At 39.5% G+C, this 22,800-nt stretch overlaps 1 protein-coding gene across 1 annotated transcript; it reads right to left on the bottom strand.

The window, feature by feature from the left end:
• Window positions 1–18,628: 18,628 nt before the first annotated feature.
• On the bottom strand, window positions 18,629–22,502 carry hykk.2 (hydroxylysine kinase, tandem duplicate 2). The gene is made up of 5 exons (XM_069702201.1): window positions 22,442–22,502; window positions 21,614–21,922; window positions 20,232–20,374; window positions 19,817–19,997; window positions 18,629–19,240 (listed from the first exon to the last, which is right to left on the bottom strand). Exons 2-5 carry the CDS (start codon window positions 21,915–21,917, stop codon window positions 18,798–18,800), a joined length of 1,071 nt encoding a protein of 356 aa, XP_069558302.1. The 5' UTR covers window positions 21,918–21,922; window positions 22,442–22,502; the 3' UTR covers window positions 18,629–18,797.
• Window positions 22,503–22,800: the final 298 nt, after the last annotated feature.

The raw sequence follows: 22,800 nt of genomic DNA, 5'->3' as shown, positions 1-22,800 counted from the left end.
CACACACACACACACACACACCTTGCCGCATGACGTAGCCCAGATGCACAGTGATGTGTTTAATAAAAGAGAGGAATGGCTGGAGGTGGAGGAAAAGTAAAACCTGCTTTTTGCGGTGACAGCAAAGCAGCTGTTACAACACAGCACATAACAGAACTCGAACTGAGTCAGTGCAAATTAATCAGAGCAACAAACACCAGCAGAGTTCTTCAGTTTTCTCATTACATTCACTGTATTATTTGCCTGCAGGCTCGCACATAATCGTAACTTTAGAATGCAACTTTAACTTGCTTCCCATGTACATCTGGGTTTTTTGGGCGGAGAGGTGGAAAGCAACTGAGGTACATTTAGTCCGAATACGGCATTTTTGTATAAAATTTGGTTACTTGTACTTTATTATTTTAATTCTGTACAATGCGTGGCAGTCAAAGGGAGGACTTATAAGTACTGTACTTGGAACTGAAAGTACCAGGACCTTTTCCTAAACCTACCAATGTTGTTATAAAGGTCCTTGTATCTATGAGACCCTAGTGAGCTTTGACAAAATGGCAGTATTTGATGCCCTAGAATGAGAACGGTTTGACTTCTCCCTCTATGCCACAGGATATCAGTAAAAGAAAAAAAATTAGCGAGATGTCTCTCTCCTCCTACACAGTCTTGCTAAAACCCCCTGAGACAAGCTGGTTAATGACCTGAAATTCTGCAGGGCACAGGATGATACATCCTTCTTTCACTCGAGAACTTTCTCTGTCTCTATCACCCTGCTCTTGCCCTTGTTTATAGGAGACGTGTGTCTCCAGCAATCTCACATTTCCCTTGCATTTTGGACACGTTGTCTTTTGGGTCACTGCTCTTCGCACTCTCTCAAGTTGATCGGGGGGAAATGTAATCAGCCTCATCCAGGGTGTAGATTTGTTTTCAGCACAGCTCGCTTCCATTCGGCTCTTGATACCACTCATCATCCACCCATTACTAAAGCAGAATAAAGTACAAAACAGCATTCTGCCATTAAACCTGTGGTCTGTAGTGCATATCTGAGTACAAGTTTCCAAGTTACTTATCTGAAGAAACAGCTGAGCTACTGTGTCTCCTCACTTCTGTCAACATCCAGCATCTCTGATGGCACATGTGCCCACACAACACTGATATCAGGAGGATATTCTGGCATCACTGCAGCATGGTAGGAATTTGAGTCACTGCAGGTCAGCAACAACAATTTTCACCCTCCATGAAAAGAATAGGTCAACATTTTGGGAAATACATTAATTCATTTTCTTGTTAAGAGTTACATATTTCTGATAAAACTCTAAAAATGAAGCTTGAACCAAAAAGCAATTCACTCGACTCATCATCCAGGCCAGAAGGGAGGGGAAACGGTTAGCCAGGCTTATGGTGCTTTTATCAACAATTGGGGAATGGGAAAGTTCCAACCCCTGAGTGGGAAAAATACACCTGAACGTCTGTCAAACTGGGAATACCCCACCATTAAAAAGTAAGAGGTTTCGGAGACTTCTGTGAAATAGGTTTGACGCCGCTTTACATGGCAGCTTTGTGGTGAAAAGAAGAAATGTACTCGCTCTGAAAATAAGGTGAAACAGCCCGACCTGGTTAGTCTTGCTTAGCTAACTTGCTAACTCTGCTAAATGGCAGCACATCAAAACGTGTAGAAATATTGTGTACAATTAATATTAACCCCTTCAGCTCCATTTCACAAATGGAAAGTTTTCCCAGTTCCCAGCTGCCTGAACGCACAATTAGACAAAGCGTAAAAAATGATATAATCACCAACCTGAACCTCTAAAGAAAACTAATAAATGTGGTTTATTTAAAAATTGGATTGTAAAAAATACAAGTTGTGGTTAGTTTTGTGTAAGAAATATTAGGCCTTATTCAAAACAGATTATTGAAATGTGGTGTTATCTGTATGTATAAGAGGCAGCACTGTTGTATTGTCCAATAAAACCACAATTCTTAACTTTACCGATAGACAAAATGGGAGCAACAAATATTATATTTCAATTCTCCTTTCCAAAGGGATTACATCATCAAGAGCCAGCAGTAAATTATCAAAGTGTTGTTTCCAATGAACTGACATTAATATCTCCAAACTGACCACATGCTGGGGTAAATGTTTACTTTATCACCTAAAGAATATCAAAACTTAATAAAGTAACATATTAGCATCCGAGGAAGAAAATCCTAACAGCTGTGAGGCTCAACATTTCAGCCATCACCGGAGGCTAGTGCAAAATGCATTCTGGGACACCTGGGCTACCCACAAGTCCACACAAGTCGGGTTGAGCAACATCACCTCCGGTCATTTGGACCAGTTTTGGCGAGACTTGAACTTTGAATTGGAGCAGTACTTGGACTGCGACTGATGACATTTCACAAGTCTGTGAGCACACAAGTACAGACAAGAGCACTGATTGAGAAAGGCCTCTTCTTCCCCCCGTTTTAAAGAACATAATGAATCATTTTTTTTTGTACATTTTCCAGTATTATGATGTTCAACAGATGGAGGGAAAACAGCTGGTCGATTTTGAAAATGTCACACCCTACCATGGCTACATGAATCTAGACTGTAACATATATAAAATGCTGCCTCACAGTTACGCAATCAAATGTTGAATAAACCAGAGTGGCGAACAAAACAAAGGATGGAAGTTAAAGTCATTTGGAAAATGCACATTCATATAGGTCACAGCAGAGAGCAGTATATTTTCTCCCTTGTGTCTGTAATTAACTTATGTAGGGACAGTGTCCAGCCTGCAAAGACTCCGTTTGTGTCATCACTTTCTCAGTATTGACAGACATAAACAACACTTCTTCACCTTTCCAACAATCGAAACTTTGCACAACTCGATGGACAAAAACATTTGAGAGCCTCTGGCTTCTGTTCGGACAGTTGATCACAAAAAGCTGTTTACTTCATTGCAGCAGGACTTCCCATCAAATCAGACCGAGTTTCTTATTTATTTATCTTTTAGCTCTTTAAGATCAGATCTGGGTCAATATTGTCATAACATTTTTTTGTCAATGTTTGTACAACGTGTTTGAAAAACCACATGTTCAACACACCCTGCAGTGCGGCAGTAAAAGTTGAATTTTTCGTGACTTATGGAATTGACAGGAGTCGACTAGAGGGTTGTGGGTCCACTATGCAGCCGTGGGGTATGTGGGGGCGTTTGAAACTCTTTAAGTGTCAGACATTGTGTACGTTTTTATATTCTGAGTTCAGCTATACATTTGCTGTGTGGGTGGATCAGGATCATAGCACCAGCAAGTCAGACAATGTCGAGAATGTGAATCACAGGACAGAAAAAGTTGAGAAAAGTATATTAAATTTCACTTATATATAATTGTAAAGTAAGTGCGTTTTATGTTTTACTTTCCGGTTGCTAAAAGGATGACGTTTAACACAGCAACGTCGACTGCGTATTAAAGCCAAAGAGGCTAACAATTTAGCAAGCTAACCGGCGGGTAATGTAATGAGGAAAATTCAAAGACACAGAGGGGAAAATGAGGCCGTTGTGAAGATCAACATTTTCCTCTGACGTAAGGTATTATTTAAGTTATGAAGAAAAACTCTGCATAGCTAAAAGTACAATATTTAAGCTAGACATCCAACAAAAAAATGTACTTCTGTGGCCTCTGCCATTTTCATAAATGTCAGCAGACACGTCACAACTCGTGAACTGAGGGCGTATCGAGCATTTTGAGTTCCGACATCGTGAATACCACAAGAGGGCAGCGTTCATACGGACTCTAATATATAGGATCCCATTTAAACACAGCATAATATCAGACGGACAGACGCTAAATACAACTTTTTTTTTTTTTTTTTTTTGTAAAAACATGGGCTGCTTTTAACGTATGCACCTAGTGGTTGAGCCAAGTTAGCTTTAGCAACTTTGTATTAGAACACTAAATTCTGCACATATTATTATTTACCTAAACACAAACTGTTCTTCAAAAGTACTTTATGGTATTTCAGGATGTGAGTTTCTCAGTGGAATCAGACAACTTTCTCCTCCCACACACACACATACACACACACACACACACACACACACACACACACACACACACACACACACACACACACACACACACACACACACACGCATTGCCTCCGCAGTCACCCTGTGACTCAGTCAGCTCAGTAAATCCAGTCTGTCCAATCGATTAGCCATCCCTCTCTATGCACCTCCCTAATGTTGGAGCTCTGAGAGGCCGCTGTGCTTCCCACCTGTTCGGTGCAGATAGCCCGTCATAATGCTTGTTACAGCAAATGTGACGTCCAAGACGTCCATTGAAAGGCGACATGTGATAATGTGCGAAAGTTGTAATGAATTCATGCCGACGGCTTTCTTTCGTTCTCCCATTGGTAAGCGTTGTAGGTTTGATGGGGAGCAGTTCATGACAGAAGACTGAGAACAGCATCCGGCTGTAAAAATCCAGACGCTCTGAAAGGAACTGATAAGACTGGAGAAGCCACTGAGCAACCGCAACAGCTTACTAATTGAGGCCACTGTGTCTTGCTCAGCCTTACTCCCAGTTTGGGGAGCATCCCCTTTGTTTTTGCATGATTTCAGTAGCCAGATGCTGTATCGATTACACCGCTGCTAGAAAGTTGTCAAACTTTATAGGTGACTTTATCCTTGAAGTTTCTTCTGAATACAAATAAAAATGTCATTTTCTCAGTTTTTGCCAAGATAAAGAAAAATCATTAGTATACTTCAGCCTTGCAAATTGGTGATAACTGCTTCTGAGTAAGCAAAGTTAATCAATAAACATTAGTCAACTGCATGCTCAGAGTGGTGCACAATTAAGCACTGGACACATCTTTGTGTAAAAGCTGCAAGTTCAGCGTCTTACCAAGCCAACATAACAGAAGAGAGGATTCATTAGCTTTGTGTCAACTCTGATGTATATATATAAACCTATAGATCAACCATCAAGGTAATATGCATTACACAAAAGTCTGTCAGGGATCCATGTCGTGAATTAGTCCTAACAGGTCAGTTTGGCAGCAGCGACAGCCTGGCGAGGTGGCCAAGAGCTGTAAATCTTACGAATTAAAAGACAGAGACTAACAGTTGTTTTAAATTAGACAAAGATATACAACTGAATACAGAGCCAAGGGGCAAAGGGCTTGTTTTTTTGTTTTTTTTTTGTATTCTCATGCAAGTATGGACTCTAAGTGCCGATTAAATCTGGGTTTTAATGCATTTTCTTATCTATTGAGTTAAAGAGGATGCTTTACATTTGGACTAAGGATTAGTCATTATCAGCAATGATGTTTATTTTTGTTATGAAATGTACAATTTCCTCTATGCGACAATTTTAAAACTTGTTTATATGTCACGTTTATCTAGACTCTTAATACAAAGGGTTGACTGGCAGCCAGTCAGAGATCTCAGGGTGGTCTGAAACTAGCTGCACTGCAATCCACTTCCAGTTTTACTGCAAATGTTTCTGATGTGAAGAATCTGTTCTTCAGCAGTCTCATTTCTAAAGTAATTAAAAGGTTTTTGGTTTGTTTCACAACAGTATTAAATAAGGTTGGCAGGTTATTTAGCTGTGGTTAAAGGTTTATGGCTTTACAAGAGAGAATTCAGCAGTAATTTATCATTTTCTATGTAATCGCATATTTGAAATGTCAGAAAACAAATGTTGCGTAACTGCTAGGTTAACAGGTTGTATTTATAAGACACATTGTGCACTTGTCTGACAATAGAAACGGAAAACTGTGTAAATAAGAACAAACAAATCAAGAATCCAGACACAGACTGAAAGCTAAAAGAAGAAATAGTTTTGCTGCAGACTGTACGTTACTAAAGTCAGTAGCAGTAAATTGTTTCATTCAGTATTAATTCAAATGAAATCACCATAAACATGGGTATTTACAAGAGAAATGTATGCAGGTTTCTGTGGCAAAACCAGGTTTGAAGAAGAGATAGCAAAGCAGAGAAAACAGCTGGACATGAATCCTAAGCAGGATCACGGTGCCGTTAACATCACCACACCAGCTGGAGGAGCGGACAATTGTCTCTGACAGTCATAATGAAGCCAGAATCTGATGGACATTCTTGATGAACATGAGGACAGAGACATTTCCCTACTTCCAAAAATGAGGAAGAGTATATTATTTGCAGTTTAATACCCACGTAGATATTTCATGAACAATACACTGCTCTTATTGGTGAAGACCAGTCCAAGAGATATTTTCCCCTCAATAATGTTCCCATGGTCAAAAAATACAAACGCATCTGACAAACTGACCTCAAGGAGATGTGGTTGAATATTTTGGACAGCCCAAAAAAAAGTCCAGAGACTGTATTTGCCCCATAAATATATATATATATATATATATACAGTATTTGAGATCTTACTTATGACATTTCATTATATTCTTCACTAAACTGCATCTTGTAGCCTTTTGTTTGAAAATAGCTGCACAAATATTTACAAGTATGGAAAATAAAGACATAAAAATCATTCAAGAAACCTTGAAAATAAGCGCACAATAATAAATTCTGATGCTACAAGGCTCCACAGTGGTGGTCTTTGTAAATTAAATTTCTCATCTGTTTTTTTTTTTTTTTTTTTTTTTTTTTTTAAAGGTGCTTGCGTACATCCAGTGCTCTGTTTTGAAATGCCAAGAGGATTAATGGCACTGATAAGTGGGGTTGGTGTATTAAGCGAAGTCCTTTGAGCGTTGCCATTTCTATTTCAACTATAATTTGTGGAACACGGATTAAAAGTATTACAAAGACAAAAAGAGAAAAGGCAGAAAAGAGAGAAAAAAAGAAAAAGAGAAAGAGAGAGAGAGAGAGAGAGAGAGAGAGAGAGAGAGAGAGAGAGAGAGAGAGAGAGAGAGAGAGAGAGAGAGAGAGAGAGAGACAGAAGGGACTGTGGCTCATAATGGATACAGTGCAAAGGTTCAGATTCATGCCTCTTTAGGGTCACTGTGCACGAACGCCGGTGAACTACAGCGAAACAGACGGAGAACAAACGTGAACACAGGCAGACATTCACAGACGCACACTGTGACTTTTTCTGCATGACTGGAGGTTCGTATCGCGAGCTGCAGCGGGGGCAGAGGGCAGATGGTGCCTTTGAGGTGGGAGGTTGAAACGTAGGAAGGTAGACGAGGTGAGTGTGTGAGTGTGAGAGAGAGAGAGAGAGAGAGAGAGTGTGTGTGTGTGTGTGTGTGTGTGTGTGTGTGTGTGTGTGTGTGTGTGTGTGTGTGTGTGTGTGTGTGTGTGTGTGTGTGTGTGTGTGTGTGTGTGTGTGTGTGTGTGTGAAGCCAGGCTCTGGCTGAGCTGTTTGCAGCACAGCAGCACTAAAAAAGTGAGATAGCAAACGGAAAAAAAAAAAAAAAAAACATTTTTGATATTCTCTGAGCTGTAAAATCTGGTTGACTATTGATAATAAACTCGTGGGCCAGATCTTGTTTCTTCAGTTATTGTGAATTATTCTGTTTGTGTGGTAGCTATTTGAACATCCCCCCAGTCACACCACAATATGAATTTTTAACCAACAATCAAAGATGTACACATTTTCACACTTTTGAACAGTTTAGCCAAAGTTCACATGCATATCCACAAACTGCTAATTTGATGCAGTTACAATGTGAGATATGAGGTCTCGCCACACCTCCCAAGCCTGTCAGGAAAAAGGCTGAATGTGAGTCTGAGACTGATTCATTAAAGGAGCCTTTTATGCTGGATGGGTGATGAGTGGGATGATGGCTCCATCTAGTGTCACACTTGTCCTTATTTTGTTTTTTAGCATCACAGCTTTCTTTATGATGATTGTTCAGAAGCTTTTTATCAGAAAAAGAAAAAGTTCTATAAATTAATATTTAGTCAATTCCACAAACAATACACGGTGCAGGTTTGACATTGCTGTGTATTACAATTACAATTACTTTTTAAAGCTAATAGGTGATCAATAAAGAGGTTTGTACAACAATCCACTGTGTTTGTTTTATTTAAAATGTAATATATTGCATGAACATAATCCAGATTCTCTGCAGCCATTCTCCAGAAGTTAATTTGTCATATTGTCAATGGTATCTTTTCTATGAACTAAAAACCTCAATAAAAAACAAAAACAAATAAAGAGTCACAAGATAGATATGAACTAGCCAGAGAGATGTTCATAACCCAATTTTTTTCTTGTTGATAGCTTATTACTGATCTGTAAATAATTATTTATCAATAATTAAAATCACTACTTACAATGTATGAATCCTTTGGGTGCCTTTGGGAATTATTGGGAGATAAACAGCAACAAAAGCAAAATATTGTTTGACTCAAACATGTTGAAATTCCAGTAAAGATAAACTTAAAAACCAAAGGTATCTCACAAAAATAAAAGTAGATCAGTGGATCTTCTACTGGTTTAAAATATTGAATTTAGTACATTTTGATTGTCTTAACTCCAAGGAATACTGGGTAGGATTAGTATGCACCTATTCTCTTTCATGCTCATCCCTTGAAATTCCTTTACTTGTTACATGAATATGTGTTGGCATCTGTGAACCGTTTCCTTTTTACTTCTTTCGTGCCCATCTTCCAGAGTTTAGCAAGAAGCCGAGTCCTGTTTTTGGCTGTCATCAGGAGATATTTTTGGTTGTCTAGGAATTTTTGCACATTGTACTGACCATAAACCAGAGACCGGCACAGCCGTCCAACCACCAGCCGGAAGAGGCAATCCCTTTCATCGTCGCTGAGCTGCATAACGCTCTCCCAACCAGCACTGCTCCACCCACATCCAGCGGACTGGGGTTCTCCAGCATCAAGTACATGATTACTCCCGCCACCTCATACACTTAGCATCCATTCATGAGCAGAGAAAAGTCCAGGATGCCTGACACCTCATGATGCCCATTGTCGACAGGCGTGACAAGGATGTTTGTGTTATTTAGGATTCCATGTATAATACCTGAGAAAGACAAGAGAGACCAATTTTGGAGATTGGTGGCTTAAATATAGTGTGGGGGGGGGAAAAAACTTTATTTGTTTGAGGTAATTGAATCGTTCCGCAAGACAAATTCCACTAATTCTGATACTGTCATGGTGGCAGCCGGAAAGATGTACTCCCTGCATCCCACCACCTTCTGCCTCGTCACTGAATTTTGGCATTGGTTGTATTATAAACTACTAAAGATAATAGACTGAATTATTATGCACCCTCTTTACACAGATAGAAAATTAATCTTTCAAAAATAGTAGAACCGTAAACCGAAAATTACAACTGCTTATTTCCACATTCAGAAAACACAAAATTAGCATTATTCTGGTTTGTCATTATATTTCTGGACACTTGACAATAACCTGCATCCTCTTTAGTTCTCTTTTGGTCTTCACCAGCTACATTTTAGGAAACAATATTACTGGGTCTTTATTATCTAAATGCTCCACTGTATTTACTATTGTATGTCTGTCTGCTTTTTGGTGGTATATATACAGTGGGGTTTACAATCAACAAAAAACAAAAACATAAATAAAAAATTTAAAAAAAAAAAAAAACCCTTTAAGATGCCGTGATGATGGTTTGATTTGGGCATTTCCACAAGGGTCCGCATGAAATAAATGTTATTGTCTGCCCAACTCTGCACGGGTCTGTGTGGACCTCCCTGCAAAGTTTGTAACCACCTGTACTGTATGCACTGTGCTGACAAAAGTCATGTTTATTTTGAGGAGAAACTTGCAAGGAGATTCGCCATTCAACTTCAAAAATTCAAAGGTTCCGGTGGACATCAGAGGTGCTTTGATTTGTACATGCTTTCCGTTGATGGCGCCCAAACTCAGTGGGAAGTCCGAAGTTTTCCAGAAGTTCATGGTCTGAGTAATAGGAATGGTGAGAGTGGTGGTTATAACACCCATAAACATCCTCCGAAAGTTCACCCAACATAGAACCTCCCCCCCCGACTCTGAAGGTCCCTTTAGCTCTGTAGGGTTTTGTAGCTTCTTTCAGCTCATTGTTTTGGTTTTCTGATCTGCACCTTAACTTCTTTGTTTCACTCGCTGCTCTCATGGCTTCATGTTTAGCCGCAGCAGGCAGCTTTTTACAGAGAAAACAATGAAAAATGACAGCACCAAACACATGGCAGAAAAAAAATCCATTCATGGAAAAGAAAGTCCTCCTGAACGCGAAAGGTCTATGATCCTATCATTAGAATATGACCTTTACACATACCTGTTGCAGTGTGTTATCCAAGAATGCATCCAACTTGCCGACATGATAAAGATCCTGCAGTGTTACTGGAGATTCTGAAATGGTATTTCCAGGAAGGCAGGATATCAGCCTCACTCAGTAGCTGTTTGTCTTGTCCGCAGTCTGAAAAGGTAGGGTGAATACACAAACATTTTCAGTTCAACATGGTGTCATAATTATGTATACTATGGTTAGAACTTCTAGAATTACAAATTCTAATTCATGTAAAACTATTTAATTGCAGGATAAAAACGCTTGCCCTGTCACAGCCCTGTATTACGCTGAAGGGTGCAATGCACCCACCAGTCCACTAGATGACAGTGTGTCACATCACAGGTCAGTTGACGAAGCACAAGTGCTAAGGTCCGTGTAAGGAGGCAGGTGGTGGCTCGTCTGTGGATAAACCACCAGACTTAATGTGTGGTTTTGTTTTCCTAAACCTTACCACAATGTTTTTGACGCTTAGCTGGGAAATCTGTGACACCGAAACACTGCCCTCTAGTGGACTGGCAGGAGCATTACAAGCGTTGTCAAAGTACCAGGTTGCCTGTACCACTGGGCAGAGCTAGTGATGTTGCTTTCATGACATCAATACCTTTAAAAGAGCTAATTTTGTACTTATTTCCAGTTTTCACCTGTAACATAATTAGCAGGGTTTTTTTCTCAGAGAAGTGCAAACACTTGTCTTTTCAGACATTCTTAACAGTGCGGTAAAAAAAAATTCAGGGCAACACTTTGACCTCATTGCTCTTGAACGTAGCCCATATTGGTTCACTCGCTCAGCCTGTTCTTTCAGTCAGGTGGAGGGATGTTTAAGATACCTGTTGTGAACAGTAGGTGGTGTGCTCTTGCTGCATGTTTGCAGACATGGTGTGGGAGGAGTATCATCTCAAGTCTAAACTTAATCCTATCCATGAATTAAATGAACTGTAACCTAATAACCTAAACCTCCGCATCTATTGCCTTCCTCTCTTTCTCTAAATGCTCCTAAGTGATCAGTGCAGGAGCCGTGGCTTCCAAAACAAAAAAGTCCTTCTTGGCTGCTTGCCTCCTGCAATATAGATGCAGCAGCAACACACATTCTTTATAGTAGGAAGGTGAAGCTCTAATATTCAGTCTCTTAAATCCATCTTGGCGAGGGTGAGAGAGTGATTGTTGCACCTTCCTTAGAACTAAATGAATAGTGCCAGCTTGAATGGAAGATGTTTTTAAATGTTATCCGTGGGGATATTTCTGGGTTCAATTCAGTTCAATAAAACTTCCAGTTGACGGTTTGTTTTTGAGCTTTCTGTGAGTGGAAAAACGAAATAATGAAACATCTGGTATTTTGGGAAATACGCTTAGCTTTTTGCTACAGGGTTTTGTGAGATCAATACTATTCACATTTCTCAAGACTAAACATAAGCAACCAGTTAGCTGAGCAATGAGGTTAAAAACGGGGAATCTGTGTGCTCATCTCAGTCAGAAAGATGATCAAATTCAAAGATAAGCACCTAACTAAACACATTGTTGTTTAATTCATACAAAACCATAGGTGGAAAAACAACAATTTACTGTCACAGTCAGTCATTCATTTAAGCCTCTTGCTACATGTGCTTGAGATTCTGACTTTGTTCACACATTCTGACTTAAGGTCAATGAAATTTGATGTAGCTGGAGATATTTTCCTTTTACCTATTTCCTCCAGACTCATTGGTTGTCGGTGGGCACAACCGTTGGAGCGGGCATTCCTCGCTGGCGTGGAAAGGACATGGCCAGAGTCTGCACCTCCAGCAGGGTGGTGTTCTCACGCTCCTCTGAGTTCATGATCTTCAGGGCGCACTTGCTAACCTCTTTGTCCACCAGCAGGAAGTTCTGGTCAACATAACTCGGCAAGGTGGAGATCTCCGTCACGGTCACTCCATATAGCTGCAGGGTCATTTCTGTTGCCTGCTGCGGGGTGAGTGTCGGCCGTGGAACGACAGCTGTGGCGATGTCTGCACATACAGTCACAGAAAATTCAGAACAACGGCTTGCACCAATGAAAGCAGATTTTCACAGGTAGTTTTTTTTATTTATTTTTTTTTATTTAGGAGTCTCCTTATTTCACTTTCCAAAACTGCAGCTTGACTGTGTAAAAGAGTTTTCTTACAAGGTGTGAGTTTACTGAACACAATGAGTATGCTAATGCAGAGAGGACAGAAACTCAAAGAGGAGATCACTTTCACTCTGGGTCAGTTTCTGTGCTACTTTACTCTGTTGCCCGAACTTGTTCACTGGTCCACTGACAAAGAATAAGAGGTGGTGTGAAACTCTCCAAAGTCAGACAGGACGCTGGTACAACAGTAGTTGCCACAATAGATGTTGGTGTAGTATTTGTGCCTGTTGTAACACCAATTCCAAAAATACCTTTTCTTTGTGATTTACATCTTAAAATGGCCTTTTGGTAAAACTACTGGAACCCTAAAAAAATAGCTGCAAGAACAAGAGTGGAATTATACACGATGATGTTAATTATCCTGTGGCATGTCACTTTAATGAGCTCTTTCATCACGTCTCTGAAGGAATTTTCTTTCTCCGTTCGGTGTCTGTCTTATCAATCCTCGTGAGGTCACTATGTATTCTTGAACTCTGCCATAAGGTAAGATCTGTTACGTCTATGGACAGAGACAGTCTAGTGTTCCAAGGTTAAGGTAAAGTAAATAAGTACATTTTATTGATAAAGCACTTTTCACAGACACAGTTACAGAGTGTCCCAACACAGTCTCTGCTTTAGGTTTCTTGGATATCGAAACGATCTGCCTCCCCTCAGGAGGCCACAATAAAACCTGATCAAACTCTCTAATTGTTGTCATTAAAGGTTGTTTGTCACCTTGTGTTTTTTTCCGGTCATTCTGCTTTGATTTGAACTTGTGTTTTGCATTACTGTTTTGTTTTACTTTTGTGTTTTGTTCAGTAAACCAGCTTTGTAAATTATATTAAGAGTAGTTATTGTTTGCATCATAACAAACATCGACTGCAAAACAGGATATTCCACTGAAAAGAAATTAATTACAGAAGGACAGAATGCTCAAACCCCAAAGAGCAATACTAGTAATACATGCAGCGATATACAGTACAATTCAGTTATAACTCAATAGATCAAGCAATAGAATAGCGGCTCACCTAACATCTGAGCTTCTATTGCACTTTGTTTTAAATTAATTGAACAGAAAACAAGTGCACTTACCCATTTGTTTCAGCAGATAATGTGGAGGACCTCAGAGACTGGCAGATCAGAATATATAAGACAGCAGCTTTAAATTGCACAATTGTGGAAAAGCCGGTCCGACCTGATTCCCCCGCCACGCTATAATTTCCTACCAGCGTCTTTCCTCATCAAACTCTATTGATCTCACCTAATACAGACAAAAAAAAAAGAGTTTGGATGCTTTCCTGTGCAAAACAAACAAAACAATATGGTTTCTTATCACTAACAGAGACAGCTGTATCTGCAACTTGTTTTGCATACATGTCTATCTGCTGTGACAGTTCAGTTCAGTTCAAACTATTAGAATCAAATCTGTCCATGTGTATGTCAGTGGAACAAGTAGAAGCTTAGCATGAGCCCGACGGGCCTCGGGGCAAATTAGATATTGAATTGTTGATTATTGAAGTGAAAAAAAAGAACCTCTGCAGCAGACAGATGTTAAAATGAGCCTTTCTTCAAATGTTAATGTGCTGTTACATTTTATTTCATGAACTTAAAAAAAATAGGAAGAAAAAAAAATCAAACAATGAATGTGGCATTAAATGCTCTTTAGCTAAAAGTATTTTTTATTCTTAATTAAATTTTCTCTTACTCTTATCTCTTATTTTCTTTGTAGATTGCATTAATTTCTGAGATATATTTTGACTGTATTGTAATGTGCGGCATATTAACATCCCCCCTCCCCCAAACATTTTCTATGATATTTAGGCCAAGGGATGGACAAAGGTGTTCCAAAAGCTTCATCTTGTATTTGTTTGAAGTAGTGCACTGGTGGTAAAAGGTGACTGGCTGCCACACAAACAAAAAGCAGAAGATTTGCACCTCTACAACAGCAAGGTATTTTTTCCAGGACTCATTTTTAAACCGTCCCACCAATTTGTGGTTCAAGTCACACTATTAATGTGTTTCATACAAATTATTAAAACATTATTTTGCACATAAAGTTAATTATCAGTTTCAACAATAATAATGCACGTGATGCACCATAATGGTCCCTTTCCTATTTTCTACTAAAGGCAGTGCAGCTTTCTTTGGAAGCAGGAGCTCATGACAACCACACGAGGGCAGTATTATACCAGATTCTATTAGGAGCTGTGAAGAAAAATACTTGTAAAATAATTGATGGGAATTATTTTCAAGGCAAAAAAAATTGACTTCCCTGGGAAAATGATGCAAAAATATAATTGATCTAAACTATTTAAAACTGGTGTTTGAGTAAAGTGGCGGACTGAAAGATCAGCCGAGACTTCCATAGACCCTGCAGAGCTGCTGAATAACTGTAATGTGGTCGAATCAGTGTGATCAACCCAGAGGCTGTAACACACCAGCGAACAATGAGATAACACGAGTTCCTTGTTATATTTTCAATTCAGAGTTAAGTGAACTGACCTGATTCACAAGTGGAGTAATTCCATGAACCATACATATTAATTCTTTACCACATGACAGACAACGACACTGAAGAAGGAAAACACCCGCAGTGATACCCACCAATGTTCCAGTTAATAATTTTCTACAAAATTGACCTATGACTTCACGTGTACTTCCTCTGGGTCATTTCAGTTTAAGAGGCGTTTTGGAGATAACTGAGGTTGTACTTAGGCGAACTACACTGGGGCGGACGCTCTCTTTTACAGACACATGAACTCCTATTTCCCAAGCAGGAATTAGACGAGCGTCAAAACCCTGTCAAGGAGTTAAGCAAAGAGTCATGCTAAAATATTCACAGAATATTTACAGTATATATATGTATATATATATATACACTCTTAATTTACTCCAGAAACACACTTTACCTGAATAAATATAAGTCTCTGTAAAGGAAATAATTAGAACAGTAAATAAAAGTAATAAAAATTTGGACCCAGTCACAGCATTGAACAATCCTCGCGGGTGGCTTGCCACTCAATGAATTACATGTAAATTAATGTGTAACCAGGAACAAGATCTAATTTGCTTTTCTACGCACAAGTTATGTTGTACAGGAGACACTGTAGCCTATTGAGGTATTTATTGTGTACAAACACACAGTAAAAAAGTCACATTTTACTGTCAGGATAAACAATGTGTTGACAATCATTACGGGAGCACAACTAGTGTTAACTAAAGGCACTTACAGACACATGGTGCCCAGAGTTTGGTATCTTTATTTTATGCAGGGTGCTTCTTTATAGTTGCGGCCAAATGTGTTTTTTCCATCACCGGTGCACCCCACTCTAATGGGACAAACTAATACACGTCATGAGTAACTTTTTGTGTGAACTGGGAGTTGCATTATCGAACTTTTAGTGGGAATTCTATGGTCACAAGGCAACTCGACTTTTGTTTTCAGTGATTAGATTTGAATCTATTAATTCCTTCACCTTTCGTCTGCCTTGGTTTGAGCAATGATGTTGAGAAACTTCATTTTGGCTACAGTGACGCGCAGGTTCATACATTTATTTATAAAATGTATGAATATTATATAAAAATGTTGAGTTAATTGAATAGATGTTATGATTTCGTGTGTGCAGATTTTTGCAAATGAAGAAAAAAAAATATTAGTAAAGATGACATAGTCAGTGGCTGAAACCACTCCTTCATTTACACCTTCACTACCACCCAACTTACTTCACAGCGAACCGTAAACACTTGTTAATCATTGTCATCTATAAAAATGCGACGCATTGCACCATGGTAGTGTTAGTAAAAAGTGGTGTTCAGTATACCGTGGACATTACAGTTCTATTGAGAAAATGCAGTACAGTGAATAAATTGACACACTGCTGCGTATTAAACATCGTGCACTGTGTAGCAAACAGACACGGTCAGCACCTCAATATGTACGTGTAGATGCAAATGTTTGAATAGACATAAGTAGGTTGATCTTATTTTCGTAAACCATCTGCGGCTTTGTCAAACATGTAATAGGATAAAGCCAATGTCCATACGAGCAGCCTTGGTAAATGGAGACGAGCACCTTGGTACACAAGTCCACTGAAGTGTATGAACCTGGACGGCAACAGGCACCTAATAAACATTATTTAGTATCTTAAAGGTAATGACGGGTCAGTTATATTATAGTTGAATTATAATTGACTATAAGTTGCTCACAAGAGTCACCCTCCCTGGCTGTAAAATGAGGCCAATGCGGAGGTGCCAAATTCTTTTCTTTCTTTTTTTTTTAAGTGCAGTACCTTACCCACTTGAGGAAAGCAAGTCAATCCCCATAGACCCCTTTGTTAAAATGCCCAAGTTTAAATCAAAAACGTATATGTTTACAACCAGGTGCAAAACATGCTTTTGGTCACTAGAGCTAATTTCCTTGTTCGGGAAAATCTTTGCCAATTTTTTGATAAGCAAGAACTGAGCTTCAAAACAGCTCTTCAGGAAACCTACTGGTGATGTCACAGAGGCTCAGTTCATTTTTATAAACAGTCTGTGGTTATTCACTGACTTTTGCTTTTACAGTACATGATTGCTTGTTCCCATAGTGTATCAATGCTTTCTGTACATAAAGCGTTTTGTCACTCTACCCTTTGATTGAGACATATTGCAGTATTCCCACTCCAATGCGTCTGAAATTGAAGGACTGCTTACAGTGCATCCGGAAAGTATTCACAGCACTTCACTTTTTCAACATTTTGTTATATTACAGCCTTATTCCAAAATTGATTAAATTCAGTTTTTCCCTCAAAATTCTACACACAATACCCCATAATGACAACATGAAATAATTGTTTTTGAAATGTTTGCAAATCTATTAAAAATCAAAAATGAAAAAAAAAAAAAAAAAAAGAAATCACATAAGTATTCACAGCCTTTGCCATTACACTCAAAATTGAGCTCAGGTGCATCCTATTTCCACTGATCATCCTTGAGATGTTTCTACAACTTGATTGGAGTCCACCTGTGGTAAATTCAGTTGATTGGACATGATTTGGAACGACACACACATATAAGGTCCCACAGTTGACAGTGCATGTCAGAGCACAAACCAAGCCATGAAGTCCAAAGAATTGTCTGTAGACCTCCGAGACAGGATTGTATCGAGGCACAGATCTGGGGAAGGGTACAGAAAAATGTCTGCAGCATTGAAGGTCCCAATGAGCACAGTGGCCTCCATCATCCGTAAATGGAAGAAGTTTGGAACCACCAGGACTCTTCCTAGAGTTGTCCGCCCGGCCAAACTGAGCGACCGGGGGAGAAGGGCCTTAGTCAGGGAGGTGACCAAGAACCCGATGGTCACTCTGACAGAGCTCCAACGTTGCTCTGTGAAGAGAGGAGAACCTTCCAGAAGGACAACTATCTCTGCAGCACTCCACCAAGCAGGCCTGTATGGTAGAGTGGCCAGACAGAAGCCACTCCTCAGTAAAAGGCACATGACAGCCCACCTGGAGTTTGACAAAAGGCACCTGAAGGACTGTCAGACCATGAGAAACTAAATTCTCTGGTCTGATGAAACAAAGATTGAACTCTTTGGCCTGAATGCCAAGCGTAATGTTTGGAGGAAACCAGGCACCGCTCATCACCTGGCCAATACCATCTCTACGGTGAAGCATGGTGGTGGCAGCATCATGCTGTGGGGATGTTTTTCAGTGGCAGGAACTGGGAAACTAGTCAGGATGGAGGGAAAGATGAATGCAGCAATGTACAGAGACATCCTTGATGAAAACCTTCTTCAGAGCGCTCTGGACCTCAGATTGGGGCGAAGGTTCATCTTCCAACAGGACAACGACCCGAAGCACACAGCCAAGATAACAAAGGAGTGGCTTCGAGACAACTCTGTGAATGTCTTTGAGAGGTCCAGGCAGAGCCCAGACTTGAACCCGATTGAACATCTCTGGAGAGATCTGAAAATGACTGTGCACCGACGCTCCCCATCCAACCTGATGGAGCTTGAGAGGTCCTGCAAAGAAGAATGGGAGAAACTGCCCAAGAATACGTGTGCCAAGCTTATAGCATCATACTCAAAAAGACTTGAGGCTGTAATTTCTGCCAAAGGTGCTTCAACAAAGTATTGAGCAAAGGCTGTGAATACTTATGTACGTGTTATATTTTCGTCCTTTATTTTTAATAGATTTGCAAAAATTTTAAACAAACTATTTTCACTTTGTCATTATGGGATATTGCGTGTAGAATTTTGAGAAAAAAATGAATTTAATCCATTTTGGAATAAGGCTGTAACATAACAAAATGTGTAAAAAGTGAAGCGTTGTGAATACTTTCCGGATGCACTATATAATGTGAAAAAACACAATCCTTTGTTTTGAAATAGTGATCTTATAATTACACTTGATTTGGATGACTTGTGGCTCAACGGAAGCACCATATTTATGAATTCCTCACATATCTCTCAGTTTCTGTCGCTGAACTGAGCAGCACTCTGAAACCACAACCTCTCCACCTGCTCCTTTCCTAGCTCCCAGACCTGATGGAGAATGCTGACACCCTTCTTGGATGAAATCATAAGATACTCTGCATTCTCTGGATGCAGGGTCACAGAGTAGCGAGCTAACACCAAGGACTGGCAGAAGCGGGACAGCACCAGCAAATAGAGACAATCTCTCTCCACCTCGCTGAGAGGGAGGACACTTTCCCAGCCAGCGAGGACGGGTCCACCCACCTCTATGGGGTTAGGGTGCACCGTCATCATGTACATGATAGTGATGGCGAGCTCATGGATGTAGTAGCCACTGTTCATGTCCCCAAAGTCAAGGATGCCGGAAATCCTGTAGCCGTCGGTCTCATCAGGTTGCACCAGCACGTTGAGGTCATTGAAGTCGCCATGGTTAACGCCTTACAAAAGAAAGAAAGAAAATGTTGTGATTTATGGGAGCTAAAATGCATTAAATCAGTGGCATATCCAAAGTCTGGTGACTGTGTAGAATCAGATAATGAGAAGATTTGGAACATAGTGTCAGCTGAGTCAAAGCAGGTGACTCTTATTATTTTTAATAATTAATTAAATAAGTATGAATCACTGCTGAGCATTACAAGCAAAAAATACTATTTAATATGCAATAGGAACTATTTAACTAATATTCTTCTTTTGTTGTTTAATGGGCAAAGAGCTTTTAGGTACATTACCGCCACCTTCTGGCAGTAGTGATGCATTATTACCAAGGACCATTAAAAAAAAAACAAGAAGAAAAGGCAAGACGATTTTTAATGACTATTCAAAAATTCTGAAATGATGGTCAATACCTGGTATGAATGTGATAAAGATCAAAGACAAAAAAAAGGGTCTCTGATCACCTAAATCTTTTAAGAAAAAGCTTTTGACTGAATGACAATATCATAATTAAAAAGAACAAATCCAAAATGTAGGTTAAAAGTATGTCACAAAATTTTAAATAAAATGGATATACTCACACTTGCGGAAATTGGAGCGTTTGGGGTCCAGAGAGGTCTTATGATGATGAATGACGGACTTCACGACCTCCTGAAGAGGATCTCCATCTAACACATGGATGTATGCTTCCAGGAGGGCAACATTAGACAGACTCCAAATGAACTTCTCCCTCTGCAGCATGTTGAGATGAGGGTGTTCCATCTGAAAAGTGCATGACACAAGTTAAACAAAGATAAATACATATTTTTGTGACTTGTGAAGTGTTGTGTTGTGTTAAATGGCTTTACCAAGCTCAGCAAAGTTTCAAGTGATAAAAAAAAGTGATAAATTCCCTCGTGATTGCTTCAGTAAACAATCTTTAGGTTTTGTCTTGCAGCAGTTTTAACGCTACAATTCAGACATTTTAAAGCATTATAAAAGTTTGTATCATAATACCTTTTCAAGGATTTTGTCCATTCGAGCTGCTGTCTTGCCAGTTTCATACAGTAACTGCGGCGTTAGAGGAACCTTGGAGATGGTGGTCCCGGGTAAATACGTCAACAGCCGCACCAGGTACTTCTGACAGCCATAACCACAATCTGCCAAAAGTGAAGACAGGATTCGAATTACAGCCATTTACCTCACTCCCACGCCTCATGAAACCTGAACCTGTATGCTGTGGCTTTGCTGAAGGGCACATTTATCATTACTACATTACATTACTACAAATGTGAACCTGCCATGTTCTGCTACACTGCAAGAAATTGGAAGCTACAAATGTCTTCTTTTTTTCTTTTTCTTTTTGCCTTGAGGCAGGACGTGTTAGTCTACTGGTCAAGTGGCCCATCACTTATCTTTATGAGCTCCCTGAAACGGCTGCTGGCCCAGGGCCGATTCCACGGCACGTTCACGCAGGCTCACACACATACAGTACATACTGATGATGTATGACGCGTAGCATCCTACAGATTTGCTCCAGTCGAACGTCAAACAAGGTTAATTTGGTAAACTGAAGCTTTTCTACAAACCTCTGTAAACAAATGCTAAAAACATGAAGACTGAGCTGTTTACACTGCTCATATGTATCTCATCAGAAAAACATTTAGCCGATTCTTCAACACAGGAAATAGAAGTCTGACCAAAGACCACAAATCACATCAAAAGTTTATATTGTTCTACACACTGATGTGAATTAATGTGATTATGCCATGACGGGCATGATTACATTTTCATTTATTGCTTAACCACACGTACGTGAACGTTAATAAACACAGCTGCTGCATGTGTTGCTGTGTTGAAATACGTTTGAATTGAGCTTTGACGATGGTGGATACATTTTATCTTTATATGTGTATCGAGAAAAAAGCTTTGCAATTCAACTTTGTGACATAAAAAAAATAAAAATAAATAACGTACCTGACAACAGTTACCGTCTTTTAAATGTTTCTAATTCAAATATTCCTCTCCACAATATGTGAAATAAGACCGACAGAAAGGGTCATAATATATACACACACTACACAGTTAATGTACACTGAGCTGCTTTCACAACTTGTATGAAATAAAGTCCTCCTCCTTGAACTGTTTCAACTGAGCAGCATCTGGTTTATGCTCATTTCTAACTCCCATTCATTTAAATCGTTATTTGCGATGTAAACAGCATGCTATTTCATGAGTAATTCACAAGCGACTTCTGACAGAATAGATTCCAGATAAACCTGATTGACATATACTGAGCGCTAAGCTGCTGTGAGAAACTCAGTTCTGTTGAAGATTCGTATTTCTCCCTGTGGATTCAGTTTTCTGAAAATGGCAAATGTTGTCTGCTGGTTTCATACCCATTTCCTCCAGACTCATGAGCTGTCCTGAGCTGCTGGGCACAGCCGTTTGAGCAGGAAGTCCATTCTGGTGGAGGTAGGACATGGCATATGTCTGCACCTCAATCAGGCCGAGGTTCTTACTGTCCTCCGAGTTCATGATCTTTAGGACGTACTCGCCACCCTCAGTGGACGCTACGTAGAAGTTCTGGTCATCATAGCTGGGCAGTGAGTGAATTTCTGACAGCGTCAGCCTGAAGAGCCTTTTCACCATCTCAGACACCTGAGACAGGTGGACGTTGGGTTTGGCGTGCTTCCCTGACATGTGTGCTGAATGAAAACAACATGTCATCAGAGAACAGAATTTGCGTAAGGTAATTTAAAAAAAGAAGAGCATAACTGCAATCTATAATGTGTTTGAAAAAATAAAATTAAATATACATTTCAGTTTAAAATGCCCAAAAAGTGAGCTAAACAAACCTGCACGTTCTGCAGGAACTCAATATTTTTTGCATTATGTGTTTTTTTTTTTTTTTTTACTTCAATACTGTTATTATTGGTGTACTTGGTGTAATATTTCGGACTCTGATATAATTACGCTACCTGTCAGATGCATGTATTAATCCCTGTACAGACACACATACACACACACCCTGAAGCCTGAACACAGTCAAACGGAATAAACAGAAACTGTCCTGTATTGTGGCCAACAGTCTGGTAAGTAATGTTAGCTCTCGTATTCACCTTGCATTCAATAAATAACGGTAAGCTACCTCTGTAAAATACCTTCCATAACCTCCAACAACATCACACATGTTAATATTACTGGACACAAGTCAGCAGACCAACCTCAAACTGTAAAAACAAACGGGGAAACAGGAACACGTTGCGTGGCCAGCGGACATTTCAGGATCTGAAATACATGAGCCTGTTGAAAAAATATCTACATCCGGTGGGGTTTTTTTTTTTCAAAATAAAACTAACGCCAGCAGTGAATGAAGCCAAAAGGATGTAATTTGTGTCAGAAATACAAAGTAAAAATGTTTAGTATTGTGAGTTTACTAAGCCTGTTTGTTTTGTTTTTTTGTTTGTTTTTTTTTATGGCTCGCATAAAGCCAGAAAAAAAAAAGATAGCTTTCGGGTTTTATTTTCGAGGGGTGTTGGCAAAACAGAAAAAGCAAATCAATCTGGTCTCATACAGTGTCTCA

The sequence above is a fragment of the Brachyistius frenatus genome, unplaced genomic scaffold (assembly GCF_029030835.1).
Source record: "Brachyistius frenatus isolate BFR_SWC_R1_liver_20210118 unplaced genomic scaffold, ASM2903083v1 Contig_41, whole genome shotgun sequence".
Taxonomy (NCBI): Eukaryota; Metazoa; Chordata; class Actinopteri; family Embiotocidae; genus Brachyistius; species Brachyistius frenatus.
This window is presented reverse-complemented; position numbering and strand designations above follow the sequence as displayed.